Source organism: Condylura cristata, unplaced genomic scaffold (genome assembly GCF_000260355.1).
Source record: "Condylura cristata isolate star-nosed mole 26May11 unplaced genomic scaffold, ConCri1.0 scaffold00003, whole genome shotgun sequence".
Classification (NCBI taxonomy): domain Eukaryota; kingdom Metazoa; phylum Chordata; class Mammalia; order Eulipotyphla; family Talpidae; genus Condylura; species Condylura cristata.
Genome location: NW_004567104.1, coordinates 76,599,530 through 76,614,172, shown reverse-complemented (window position 1 = coordinate 76,614,172; position 14,643 = coordinate 76,599,530). Strand labels below are relative to the sequence as shown.

The window sequence follows — 14,643 nt, the reverse complement described above, 5'->3', positions numbered from 1 at the left end:
GCGCCACAAGGGAGGGCCCAAATTATTTTTTGAGGAAATGACTAGCCAGTTGTAGCATGAGTTCTTGAATCGGTAGTCTTTTCTCTTTTGGATGTCTCCGCACCTTTGTCAGAAAGCATTTATCTTTATGAGTGACTTGTAAATTCTTTGTTCCATTAATCACTTTCTCTTTATGCCAGTACCATGCTGTTCTGATAACTATAGTTTTATAAGAATTTTGAAATCAGGTATGGTTACTTGGTTCTTTTTCAACGCCGCTTTGTACTTGTAGAATTTTAGAATAAGACTACCACTTTCTATTAAAACATGCTGGGAGCCCTCCCTGGTGGCAGAGCAGGTTAAAGCACAGCACTAAGAAGCTAAAGCTGCTTCCGCGTGATTTTGATCCCCGCCTGCCCCAGAGGTGACCACATGGCGTGGCACACCTCTCCTGACCCTCCTACCTGCCTGCTGCTCCCCTCTGCAGTGTACTTTGTCGATCTGCCTGTTCTGCTCCCCACTCTGTCTCTGGTGAATCCTCTCACACCCCTGCACCTCTGGCTTGTACCCCAGTTCTGTATGCACAAATAAATTAATCTTTTGAGAAGAAAAAAAAAAAACTTGCCGTGGGGGCTTGGTTTGGGTTACTCTGAATCTGTAGGCCAGCTTACTGTTTACTTAGGTTTTTAATTTCTCTAGGTTTTTAATTTCTCTTAGCAGTGGTTTGCAGTTTGTTTGTACTTGGTTTTTACTTGTTTGTCAGACATCCAAAGTTTTTAATATTTTTTGATACTGCTGTAAACAATGTGACTTTGCAAACTTTCTCTCCACCCAGGTTTTGTCCAATAAGCATGTGGCTCCTGATCACCTGTTGCAAATCTGTCAGCGCATCGGCCCCATGCTGGACAAAGAAATCCCACCCAGCATTTCAAGAGTCACTTCCTTACTTGGTGCAGGAAGGCAGTCTTTGCTACGTACAGCAAAAGGTACCTTAATTTGAAGAAGTGTTCTGCTTTGTATTACTAGTTTAATAATTATACTTTGTGAAGTAATGTAAGCATTGTGGAAGAAAGGTGATAATGTAACTCTAACCCATGCTGTGGACTCTTTAACATTCTCTGCATTTAGCATAGATGTTGAATTTTATTACTTAAGTGTTCAGTGGGTCCTTCATTAAAAGAAAATGATAAAGGTATAGATGTTAAGCTAAAAACCTGCAATTTTGAGATGTGTTTGAAGTTTTATCAATGTGAGTTCTTAATTTTCCATTTTGTAGCTCACTTATAACTTCATTGGATGTAATTGTATGTGTCTAATAAACTCTTTAAATGCTAGAAGTATTTCACTTGGTATTTAGATTCTGAAAGCCCTTTGTTATAAGGGAAAGTGATTTCCTAAATTTGGTAGCAGTTTGAAAACAAGCACCAAAAATGTACAATTGCATGGTTCTTTTTTTCAGTGACTTAATTTTATTGCAAAGTTATGTGGTAGCAACATGTGTGGAATTGCTGTTCCTCTCTGTTAGCGTGGTATGAACCGCTTAGACTCAGTCTGTGTATGCGCTGTGACCTGTGTATCAACATGGCTTGACTGCTAGTGGCTAAGAGTGTCGCCTGTTCTGACCCTGAGCCCACCGCAGCTGGTGCCCAGGGGTGACTGGGAGCTCTGCCGCCTCCTGGTGCACAGCCGGTCCGCAGCTTGACCCAGAGGGAACCGGCTGGGCCGCACTTGCCGCTCAGGGCCCCTTCCTCTCCTTGGCTTCGGTGTCCCACTGCCTGTGAGCGCTCTGTTCAGGCTGTTCTATAGTAGTGGCCTGGGTCGCCCGTTCTCTTGTTTTCTTTGCCGTGTCAAGCTCAGTGTCGTTTTGCAACGAGCACCGCGGCAGACCTGGCGGCCGGGCGGCCACTTGTGCCGCTGCCCGCTGCCTTCCTGGATCGGGCGCGCCTGCGACGCGCGCTGCCTGTCTCTGGGGCACCCGAGGCTCTGAGGAGGTTCAGTATCCTGCCTCCTCTGCGCTCTGCGCAGGGCAGCCTAGAGGGGCAGAATTCCTGGTGTAGTTGCTGGTAGGGCAGAGGAGTGGGCTTCGGCGTCGACTCTCAGTGCTCTCGGCAGAGGGTTGGCTGTGACCCTAAAACAAGTGGAAAGCCACTTGTTTTTACCTTGCCAGTATTTCCTGAGGACATTAAAGTCATGGTAATAGTGGCCAAAATGAATTTTAAAACTCAGTGACATTTAAGCAAGCTAATTAAATCAAGAATTTTCATAGAAGTTAAAATTTCCCCCCAAAATTCCCATATTTGAAAAGTGGGACACTTGTGATCGAGACTACGCGTCCTTCATCTTGTCTATTTCTGCATTGGGGAGCAGCTTCCTTGACACTGAACGGGACTTGGAGGCCAAGGGTCTGCTTGTGGCCTCCCTTTACTGATCGGTTGTGGGAATCTTCCCAGGGTCCCCAGAACCTGTGAGCCTCAGTTACCTCACTTACAGGTTGGCGATGACACCTACCTCACAGGGTTGTTGTGAGGACGCAATGAGATGCTGTATGTGGAAAGCACTTTGTAACTTGTACAGTGCCACACAAATGCTAGTGGTGTTGTTGTAACTGAGCTGTCTTAATTTTTTTCCTTCAGAAGTAGTTGAATAAACCTCTAGGGCTTTTCTGTTAAAAGTATAGTAGATGGTAAAACTTTGAATAAACAGTTTATTGCAATATACGTAAGTATTCTATAAAATCTTTCTTGGGGTTCACTTTCAAGATTTTATGTGTATCTAAAATTCATTTTAAAGACTGCAGGAACACAGTCTGGAAGGGCTCTGCCTTTGCTGCTCTTCACAGAGGAAGACCTCCCGAAATGCCCGTGAATTACGGTTCCCCACCAAATCTTGGTAAGTGAGGTTGGCCTTTCAGGTGCTGAGCACCGTGCTTGACCGCTCTTGGCCAGCTTGATAGCGGCTCTGTTCAAATGGAAAAGGAAGCCCCGAGAGTAGTGTTGTTTCAATAGGAACAAAAACGTTGTCAGTCTTGCTGTTTTCTAAAATAATTGCTAAGTGTGATAAAAATGACAAAAGTTTATGGTAGTGAGGATAGTGAAATAGAGCTGGGAACAAACTTGTGTCCTTAGGAATTCTTGAACATAGATTTTGTGACCCTCTAGAAAATGTGTTCGAGATTTTCTTAACGTTTTACTTATTAACTCTCCCTTAACCATTTTTGTTATTTTTATTTCCTAGTGGAGATACATCGAGGAAAACAACTCACAGGGTGTTCCACTTTTAGCACAGCATTTCCAGGAACTATGTATCAGCACATAAAAATGCACAGGAGGATTCTGGGACATCTGTCTGCTGTTTACTGTGTAGCATTTGATAGGACAGGACATAGAATATTTACAGTGAGTTAATGCTTTTAAATTCAATTTGGTATCACGTGGAGCACTCTAGTGAGCATCAGAGCATTTGGGAAATCTTACAAATGTGTCACTTCTGTGCTTCCCTTTCTGGGGTTTTAACTCAGTGGGTCTGAGGTCTGGGGCCCATGCGCTTGGGTTTCTATTAAGAATGTCATTGATTCAGATTGCCGAGCCTTGTGAGATATCTGTGAGGCCTTGACTTAGAGCAGTGGCTCTGGGCGTCGTCACTGGGAGTGCTTCACCACCTGTGGGCCTGGCATTTTCCCCCGGCCCAGTGTATGCCTACTCAGGTTAATCTGTAGCGTGTGTGTTCGGCAAAACCCAACCAACCCAGATCTCTACAAGTGGCTCACGTTAGCCACTGGTCCAGAGAAATGGATTGATTATAAAACGATAGTTTAGGGCTCCAGTGATTTTAAAACTACATGTGAATATTTGGAATTTAATTTACTGTTTTAATGTTTAAGGGGAGTGAGGGTGGGTGAGAAGTTTAAATTCATTTTCCAGTTGAGATTCAAAGTAAATGACCTGAAAGTTTGCTGAGGCGTGGATGGGTGCTGGCTGGTGCTCCAAGTTTGAGACTGCTGTTTGCTTATTTGAATGAGGGCATGTTTCTGATTTTTTAGATGTGGGATTGCCATTTATGCTTGTTTCTCAGCTGTGAAATGCAGGTCTATTCTAAAACTCTCCCAGCTAAGTGTTGTATCAGCTAACCATTTAAACACTAGTTGAAGTAGGTAAACTGTGAATTTTTAGTGAACTTATTATTTGGCCAAGACTTTTGGTAAAATAGTATTTGTAATGTGATCTGATCCATAGAAATCGCTAACCGCATGTTGTTTTGTAGCTACTATGTAGTTTGAGGACACATTGTGTCATCTGGCCATGACCTTTGTAATTCCCAGTGTATGCTACAGCTACAGCTAGCAAGAGACGAGTTGTGGTCCTTCATTTGAGTGACCTGTCAGCGGTGTTCTTTTCAGTGTCGTCGAAGACTTGTGCACTAGCATTTATTTTGGGGTATATTTTCTTCTTAGGGTTCAGATGACTGTTTGGTGAAGATTTGGTCAACACATAATGGCCGCCTGCTCTCCACACTAAGAGGTCACTCTGCGGAAATCTCAGACATGGCAGTAAACTATGAGAATACAATGATTGCCGCAGGGAGCTGTGATAAGATAATCCGAGTGTGGTGCTTGAGGACTTGTGCCCCGGTTGCTGTGCTCCACGGCCACACAGGGTCCATCACATCTCTGCAGGTAACTAGCTGTGGTGTGCACACTTGTGGGATGTCCACTTTTCCTTAAAGCCACTGCTGCTTTGGACTTGCCTGCGGGCTTGAGCACGGCTGCCGGCTCCCTCTAGGATTACGGTCGAGTGAACGTCAGTTACAAACTGGGGTGTGTTAGTGATGCTTGTACTTTAAAACCTGATAAGTTGATATTTGCAGAAATACATTTACATTTCTTCCACTTCTGCATGGAATATAATTCTTTGCATATTTATCTTGGTTTACACATACATTTATATTGAAAGGTTGGTTGATATATGCATACAAAACGGGTACAGGCCAGAGGTTTGGGAGGGTGGGGGTGAAAGGACCGAGTGGAGAGCAGAACTGGCGGATGTACTGAATCCACTGCTGAGGGGAGCAGTGGGCAGGTCAGGAGAGGTCTGCCACGCCCTATGTGTCACTCCCTGGCCGGGGATCAGACTGGTGCTGCTGTGGCCGTGGTAGCTTCATTGTGCCACGCTTTAACCTGCCGAGCCACCAGGGAGGCCCTTTCTTTTTTTTTTAAAGATTGACTTACGCATACTTATGCATACAAGAACTTCGGTACAGGCCAAAGGTACAATGAGTAAGAGGATTTACCAGACTGAGTGGGGAGTGGAACAGGTGGATCCTGAAACCCACTGCTGCGGGGAGCCACGGGGAATCAGGAGAGGTCTGCTGCGCCCTTTGGGTCACGTTGGGGCAGGAGGTTGCGCTCTCACTGCAGTGGCTGTGTTTCTCTTGCAGTGCTGCGTCCTGACCTGTTGTGCCACCAGGGAGGGCTTATTTCGCTGTCTTAAAAGATCAGAATTCCTTTTTTCAAAAACAGCGACAACATTGTGGATGTTCAGATTTCTAGTTCTCTCATAAGTCGTGTTATAGTTAGTTTGCCTTGGGACCCAAGCAAAGCTTCCGCTCAACAGCTAGTTGCCGTAGAGTAAAAATGTTAAAACGCATCGTACACCACTGCCCACATGTTCTCTGTAGCCCCATTGCCTGTTTTCTTTAAGGAGCCGATTGTTTATTGTGCACAGTTTGCACAAATTGTGTGTTTGAGGAGTTCCTATGGTTGGTTGCCATTCGCATCTTTCCAGAGTCGGTTTGTAGGTCTCCCTGTCAGGATTAGCAGTTCTCTGTACTGCAGTGGGAACGGCTGGGAGGCTTGCCTGAGACGCCTGTTGTAGGGAGACTCACATCAAGGGTCCTACCTACTCTGATTTCCTAAGTCGGCGTGGGCCTGCGTTCGTGACAAGGTCCGCATGCCGCGGCTGCCACCCCAACCACCTCCCCCTCGGAATCCCAGTCTCGAATGACATCACTTCACGCACCAGGTCTCCTGGGTGGGCCTCGTAGTGCCCTTCGCGGCACAGGCAGGCTGTGGGGAGGACAGACCTGCGTCCTCAGGCGGGAGCGCGGTAGCCCAAAGGGTGACTGGGTCAGCAGGGTGAGTTTGCACACGGCAGCAGTAAAATGGCCCAGACAGCGCTGGACCTTGCAGCGCATGCCACTTCTCAGGGTTCAGTATGCGGCGCTTCTGTGGACATTGTCTGAGTCAGTTCTGTGACAGTGGTGTGATGAGGCCCTGAGCTCATTCATGAGAACTGCACTAATGTAAATGAACAGAAACTTCTGCTTGACCCATGCATCACAGGAGGAGCCTCAGTAGAAATTTGAGGGTATTTTTGACTGATTAACGATCAGAATGTTTCATGAAAACCTCACATGCTGTACCTTGCAAGCTGTGGTGCTTGGTAGCCAGCTGTGACGGTGACACCCAGCAACTCCTGCCTCCTGGTCCTCACACCCCGGAGGTCTCCGCCGAGGAGGGTGGCCCGCGTGGCCCGAGACAGTGATGTAGTGTGACTCCGGTGTGAGAGTAAAGGAAGCTTCTGTCTTCCTCTCTCGGCTCCGTCGTCTCGGGCCAGTTCAGCCATCGTGTTGATAGGACATTTCTGTGGAGCAAAGGTTCTCGTGACAAGGAGGTGGGGTGTTGCCGCAGCGGCTGGCATGAGTCATCACCCTTCAGGAGTGGCCTCCTGGACTGTGCTCACTGCTAACCTGTCACCTCACGAGACCGGAGCCAGACCTAACCCAGGTGAGCTGCTCCGGAATCTGGACCTGTGGAGACTGCAAAATAATGAATTTTCATCACTGTGTTGGTAGCTGAATTTTGGGGTAGCTGTTGCGTAGTGGATGAGTAACGCAGCTGGAGCTGCGCATGCGGGGATGTTGATAGCCTCGATGTTTATGTTAAAAAAAGGCTAAACATCTGTGACTCAGTGTATCTGTCAGGAAATTAGAGAAATACCGGAAACAGTAGGGAAGGAGGTGATTTCATGAGGCCATTAGCCAAGTACAGACAGAAATTAAGGGTGGAAGAATAGGCGTCACGATAGGAACAACCAAGCTGCCATTGTCTGGACTCCTTAGAGGTGTTGGTTTACGACTGGGATGAGTCAAGGAACAAAGAAAGAAATGTTATAAGTAACTGTAAGCCCATTTGTAAGCGAGATATCACTGTTGTCCCTTTAGGCATGAGGGGGAGGATATTTTAAAAACCTTATACAGGAAATTTGAAAATTTATGTAAGGTAGGTGTCAACATGTAGAAAAATACCAGGACTAATGAAAAGTCTGAGTAAACCTGTAGCTGTGGTATGTGTGGTACCTGTAGTTAAACTCATTTTCCAGCTATTCGTGTTTCTCTTCAGCATGTTAGCCTGAGAATCTCATGAATAAGCAAGCAAGCAAAACCAAATTCAGAAACAGCATGTGGAGTAAATACTCTCTAGCCTTCAAAGGTTTAGATTTAAGATGGCAAAAACGAAGAATGTTCAAAGAGAACTGGGGAAAATGTGAGAACTCTAAATGCAGTTTGACTTGGAGTCCAGCCTGTGGGAGAGAAAGCCTGTCCAGGACATTGGGGCAGTTGGGCCATTTCACTGTGAGCTGCGTGCTGCGTGGTCACTGTCCAGGCGCCTGCCCACGAGCGACCGCCAGGCCCGGCGGGCTGGAGCGTGCCAGGGCTGGGGTGGCCCTCTGCGCCTGGGGCTCGGTCTGTATCAAGGGGCGACTGCAAAGCACTTCCTGGGGGGCCTGGTACCTGGTCCGTGAGTGCTCCTGTGTGTGCTCACCTCATGCTAACAGCTAAGGAGGTATTTGGGGAAAACCAGCCCCGCCCTGGGCGTGCACCTGTTCCACATGGGCGATACACCGGTGGCCAAGAAAGGCAGAAGTGGATATTGGGGAGGAGAGCTAAAATGCTCATTTCACAGGTCGCTTGCTTTCTGAAAGCAAAAGGATTGATTGAAAAAAACCCCACAGTGTCCTGCTGTCTTACACGGGGTCGCAGCGGGGGTCATGGCCACTCAGTACTGTGGTTGCCTCTCAGATGATTCCAGTGCAAGCTTGCTGTTGCGTGTTGTGTGCATCTTTCGGTGTGCACTGCTTCACGCCTGTGGGCACACAAGGCGGTGGCACGTCAGCAGTGCCAAGGTGACAGTTGAGTGCCTTGGGGACTGAGTCCTTTAATGGCAAAGTACAGACTAGGCATCGGTGACTCTGTTATATGCCTTGTGAAAGTGGAAGTCAAATAAATTCACAGGCATTATAAATACTAGTCAGTCACTTGAAATGTGTAATTTCCTTTTTTTTAAAAATACATGTAAAAAGATTTTTCTTTATTCATACAGAGCTGGGGTACAGGCCAGAGATGCAGGGGGTAAGAGGACTCACCAGAGACAGAGCGGGGAGCAGAACAAGCAGATGGATGAAGTACTCTGCTGAGGGGAGCAGCAGGGAGACAGGAGAGGTCTGCTGTGCCCTGTGGGTCACTCCCTGGCAGGAGTGTTTCTGATCTATCTTACCTAGTGTCATCCCATCCAGCTCCATCCATGTACCGCAATAATATGTAGCTGTCAAGAAAAATGCTAAGACTTTGGAAGTAGACTGGGGAGATTATAGTATCGATCATAAAGCCAGGAAGAACTTGGAGACATGGTAGTGTACACTGTTTCCTTAATGCAGGGTTCTTCGAGCCCATTTAGAAAAGTGAGGTTCTCCTAATATCTTGAGCGCATGTTGTTAGGGAGTGGCCTGAAGGACACAGAAATGGCAGAGGGAGCTGCGTAGCTTACACATTCCTGCTGGGCACTGAAGAGAAATCTGTGAGAAATAAAAGCAGGCCAGGCTCAGAGTCACTGGTGAATTAGTTCAGACCCACTGAGAGCTTAGTGAAGTGGAGAGAGAGGGCTCTCCTCTGCTGAAACCAGAGCTTCACGCCGTCGGGAGCCGCACAGATAGAGCCGAAAGCCCCATAACTCGTGTGAAGGGGTACAGTTGTTTTTTTTTCCATGAGTGTCTTCTTTTTAATGTAGGTAATTTTACCACTCTTTCTCTCTATGCAATATTTGCTTTCCCATCTCGGGTGTGGTCGCCATAAAGTCCCCCCAACCATCTGTGCACCATTGCGAGTCCTATGTTCCCCTCTCTCCCTCCCCTCCAGAATGTCTCTGATTTATCTGCCTGCTAATTTTGTTTTTTTATTTACTATGATGTCTTTAACCTCATCCTGTCTTTGCGTCTCCTGCATTCCTCCTGTGAGTGAGACCGCCTGGCTGTCCCTTTTCTTCCCGCCTCAGGTCACGAGCACGGTCCCTCCTGCTCCGTCCCGGCGCCGGCAAGGCCACGCGCTTGTCCTTCCTGGCTGCCGAGTTGCGTCCCGCTGTGTGTACGGTCGCCGTCCTCCTGACCCAGTCGTCGCCTGTTGCAGGCGGTCGGGGTGTCCCCAGCCTGGGCTGTGGCGAGCGGCGCCGCAGGGAACACAGGGGCGTGGGCATCCTTCGGGTTGAAGCTTCTGCGCTCCGTGGGTCGGTCCCTCGGGGTGGACTGGCTGGGTCAGGTAGCTGCATTTCCAGCAGTCTGGGCCCTCCGGGCGCTCACAGCGGCTGCAGCTGCTTGCGCTCCCACCAGTGTGGAGAGTTCCCCTTTCTCCACATCCTCCCGGCTTGTGGTGTTCTGTGGTGTTCGTTTTCTGTAGGTGCCTTCTCACCGTGCGAGGTGTCTCTGCTGTGGTTCTGATTTGCATTTCCCTACCACAAGTGAGCTGACCTTTTGCATACACCTGCTGGCCATTGGCATTTCCTCTTGGGAGAAGCGTCCGAAGCTCTTCCGGCCACTTCTGACTGGGCTGCTCACGGTGTCTCCGGTGAGCCAAGTGCGCTGTGATCAGCCCCTTCTCCCTTGTAGGCAGCAAGTGTTTTTCTCCCGACCAGGGTGTCTCTTTGTTTCGGTTACCATTCTTCCGCTGTAGGGACGCTTTTCAGTTTGATGAAATCCCAGGTGTTAAACTTTTCCTTCCTTTCTTTGCTTTAGGGGATGAGTCTTTAAAGCTGTTACTGAGAGGTACCATGTGTAGTGTTTTACTTATGTTTTCTTCCAGTACCATATGGTTTTAATTATTATGGCTTTGTACTATTGTTTGAAGTCTGGGAGTGTGATACTTCCATTCTCTGAAGGGATAAATTTTGACAGGAAATGTCGAAAACTTTATATGAAGGTGTGAAAGTCCTGACAAAAACTATGGACAGGGCAAAATCTCAGTGCAAATTTCTACTGGGTGCCTGAATTGGAAGGCTGTTGTGAACATATCACGTATCTCCAAGTCCTGGTGTGACATACTTGGCGCTTTTGAAGCCCTGGCTGCTCTGTTGGCACCTAGGAGGCCACCTAGGTTAAGTTCAGAAAGAATCACACACAGCCCTCTCACCCTGTCCTGCTGGGTGCCCGAGTGTGCCACGCAAGTGCTGCACAGAACGCAGTATGGTGTCTGCACATGGCGAGTCAGTCTCGAGTCAGACTCCACCGATGCCACCATGCCTGTGGCGTGTGGTTTGCCCTAGAACACTTAGAGGAAGTGTCCGTTCCCTGACAGGCAGGTTTAGAATTTTCAAAGCTACTTACAAAGATAGAATTTGATCAGGTTTTAATGAATAGGAATATCCAGTTAATATAACATTTTTAACAGGAAATTCTCAGAAATTTAATTTTAGTCTAAATTGTGGAATATCCACTTTGATATCAGTAAATAATCACTTTGAACATTTCAAAAGCCTTTCCCTTCTTCCCAGCTCTTTTCTGCTGTTGGCAGTATAGGTGTTCGTCTGCTCAGCCCCTTGGCATGTCTCCAGTGGGCACAGCTCCTGAATTCCTGCCCATTCTGGGGAAGGGCGGAGTGCTGCTTGCAGTTCGGGTCTTGGGTTCCGTGGGCGACTTGGGTCTCCTGTTGGCGGTCAGTGACTCCTCCTCGGTGGCTGTCAGTATAGCTGCTCTCGGACACATCTTTTGTTGCTGTCACTGTTTTGCTTGAGAACTACAGCTGCCTCTTTGCTCTGACTCCAGCCCTTGGATTCTTTCCCCCATCTCTCCCTGCTCCCTGAGTCCTCTGCGTGGGGCCCTACAAGCCCTCCCGGCCTTTCTGGGTCCATTTTTCTCTCCCTGGCTCGTCTCTGCAGCTCAGCTGGCCCTTGGTGGCGTGCAAGTGTTCACCTGGTTCTGGAATTACAGTATGATTCTTGGTTTTCTTGTAATAATTGTAGGGCCTGAGTTTTGAAGGACTTGGATTGCTGATGTACTTGGAGTCTGTCTCGGTGTACACGCCAAGGAGTGGCTTCTGCTCCCTAGATACCCCTTCACCTTTTCCCGCTTTTCTGTCACTGACATGTTTTTTCTGACATTGTTGTCCACGTCTGTATAGTAACTGGCCTCTCCTGCCCTCCAGCACCGGTCACCGCTATCCCTTCTTCACCTTTTCTACAGTGATCTGAGCTTCCACAGTGGGGTGAGGGGACACCTTTATCTTCTTGAAAGTTTCCTACTATGTGGTTCCCACCGGTCATCACGTTGCTGGTCATCTGCTGTGCTCCGTGTGCCCACTGGTGGCTTTGTGATTCGCTTTACTATTGGACAGAGCTGGAGTTTTCACCTCGAAAAGCTTTTCAGGTTCTTCATGATTATTTTGAAAATGGTCTTTTGTTGATATCATATTTTTTAAAAGACTTACTTTTTAAATGGATAGTTTTTGTCTCTGACTTTTTTAAAGATTTATTTATGCATCCAGAGCTGGGGTACAGGCCAGAGGTGCAGGGGATGAGAGGATTCACCAGAGAAGAGCGGGGAGCAGAACAGGCAGACTGAGGAAACACACTGCTGAGGGGAGCAGCAGCGGGACAGAAGAGGTCTGCCGCATCATGTGGGTCACCTCCGGAGTGGGAGATTGAACTTGTGGTGAAGGGGCTATGGCCAGCTTTGCAGTGCTGTGCTTTAACTTGTTGCGCCACCAGGGAGGGCCCAAGATTTATTTATTTATACACACAAGAATTGGGGTACTGACCAGAGATGTGGGGAGTGAGAGGCTTCATCAGAGACAGAATGGGGAGCAGAACAGGTGGACTGACTGAAATATTCCACTGAGGAGAGCAGCGGGAAGATAGGAGGGGCCTGCTGCCCCCTGTGGGTCATTCCCTGGTGGGAGATTGAACTCGTGCTGCAGTGGCTGTGGACAGCTTCATGGAGGCTAAGATTTAACCAGTTGTGCCACCAGGGAGGCCCAGAGATCATATTTTTTGTTTATAAATTGGAGATAGACTTTTGTATAGATCATAATTTTTCACGATAGCCTCATCTGCATTTTGGATTTCTTATATTTTAGCATTGACGTTAACTTCGAAAATCTGTTGATTATGTCAGCACGAAAATTCAGGAAACTGAATTGTGTGTGTTACTGCTTTCTAGTTTAGCCCCATGGCCAAAGGCCCCCAGAGATACATGGTCTCCACTGGCGCGGATGGGACCGTTTGCTTCTGGCAGTGGGATCAGGACTCGCTCAAGTTCAGGTGAGTGGCTTCACTGTGCGATCAATTTTCTTCTATGGCATCACTGAACCTAGTCAGGTGTGGTTATGAAGAGAGGTGCTGATTGTTTACTTCCAAAGTTAATTTTATCATCTGCACTATAAACATCTGACTACTGGCCGTCACGGCTCGCTGTTCAGACAGGTGGGCACAGCGGGGAGACGCTGTCTCGTCTCAGTGTGTGCACTTCTGTGAGAAGAGATGAGGGGAGGTGCAGTGTGTGGCAGCATTCTGAAGTGTCACAGACACAGTCAGATCCACTGGTGACTTGGGCAGGGTCACTGAGGGGTCGTAGGCCTGCCGGTCGGTGTGCCCTTAGCTTCCTGTGCTGTGGGTGATGTCACTGAGGGATGGAGATGTGGTTTCTATTGAGAACTGGTCTTTGACTCACTTATTCCAGAAATGTCCAGCCTATTTCAAAATACCTTGAGTATGCAGTTTCCAACTATGTGATCTGAATACTGATCAAGTAATTTTGACTTGGTTAAAGTGCATATTCAATATATGATGGAAGATTTCAAAGATATGTGAAAGAAAGACTCAAACTTCTTGTTAAAATGTTGCCAATACTGATGTGATATTTTGGGAATATCAGTTTAAATGAAATAAAACTCTTTACTTTCTGTGTGACAACTAAAACTTAAAGTTTGCAGGTGTGACTTCCTTCCATTTCTGCTGGCTAATGTGCCCCTGGGTTGTTCAGGGGCCTGCCCTCAGCCTTGATGCCGGCTCCCCGGGCCCTGAGCTCTAACCCTCTCCCAGCAACCGGCACCCGACCTGCATGTGTCTTGGTATCGGGGCCGGGGGGAGTGTGGCCGCCCATCCTGCCGGGGCCGGTCTGTTACTAAGGTGGAGGGAACGGGGTGCTGTGCGCTGCAGAAAGAACTAAGGTTAGATACTACTTGAAAGTGCTAGATGAAAACCAACATTGTAAGCCACATCTGTGTATTAAACTAACGTATTTTAAACACGTTTTTAAAGCCCACGTCCCCTGAAGTTCACTGAGAAGCCAAGACCAGGCGTTCAGATGCTCTGCTCTTCTTTCAGCGTTGGTAAGGGACCCTCAGGCCTTTCCCTCAGTTAATACTCCCCTGTGTTGAATGATGACACTGTCACAAAGACCCCTGTGATGGAGGGTAAATGCCTGTGTTCATCCCATCACGTGTGTGTGGCGTTGGTCATGTATCGGCCCCTTCCTAGTCGTCCTCACCCTTCTACCGTCCTCGGGTTCCTGTCGCCCGGAGTTGGTGGTCGGCAGGAAGGAGGCTGCAGTTACCCTTCTCCCTCTGCCCCGTGTGTGAGAGGCCAAAATCAGAATTTTCTTTTAACCACTGAAACTGCATGTTTTTGGTAGTTTAAATTGTTTCCTACACATTTGGGTGCATTTATTCTCCATTTTCTTTTCTCGACGGTGAACTTGTGTGGACGCCTCTTCTTTTTAGGAGAGGTCACAGACTTCTCCCCTGACAACTTCCAGCAAGTGAACTTTGTCATCCACAGCTAGGAGTGTGGGTGTGGGCTTGCCGAGGAAGCAGGTCCCCCCTTGTTAGACACTGAATTAGCCTTTTATTTTTTTAAATTTATTTTTAAAGATTTATTTATTCATACAGAACTGGGGTACAAGCCAGAGGTGCAGGGGCAGTGAGAGGCTTCCACCAGATCCAGAGTGGGGAGCAGAACGGGCAGATCGACGAAGCACACTGCTGAGGGGAGCAGCAGGCGGGTCAGGAGAGGTCTGCTGTGCCCTGTGGATTACCTCCGGGGTGGGGATCGAACTTGCCCTCAAGCAGCTGCAGCCAACTGTGCCACCACCGGTGGGGCCTTTTAAATCAAAGCCCCATCCCCCCGGTGCTGCCCAGCTGTGTCACACCCGCTGAATGTCCCCAGCTCCACCCATCCCTGACACCACCTGGACTCAGCAGTTAAGGTTAAGGGCTCAGTTTTATCTTTCTTTTTTTTTATTTTATAACAGTTTATTTTTACATCATTTTGTACATTTTTTTCCCATCTCAGTTGTAATTCCCGCAGGTTTCCCATCACCAAGTCACCCGTGTGCCATCACCATAATC

General features: G+C 47.9%; 1 protein-coding gene across 1 annotated transcript in view; it reads left to right on the top strand.

Annotated features, from left to right (window-relative positions):
* Positions 1-791: 791 nt before the first annotated feature.
* The window catches only part of BRWD1 (bromodomain and WD repeat domain containing 1), a gene marked incomplete at its 3' end in the record, with an annotated part of 68,059 nt that continues 54,207 nt past the window's right edge, over positions 792-14,643 (top strand). The window contains exons 1-6 of the mRNA XM_012730916.1: positions 792-965; positions 2,770-2,868; positions 3,214-3,374; positions 4,430-4,651; positions 12,456-12,556; positions 13,556-13,626. Coding sequence (XP_012586370.1) covers positions 878-965; positions 2,770-2,868; positions 3,214-3,374; positions 4,430-4,651; positions 12,456-12,556; positions 13,556-13,626 — 742 coding nt within the window. The remainder of the gene's footprint in view (positions 966-2,769; positions 2,869-3,213; positions 3,375-4,429; positions 4,652-12,455; positions 12,557-13,555; positions 13,627-14,643) is intronic.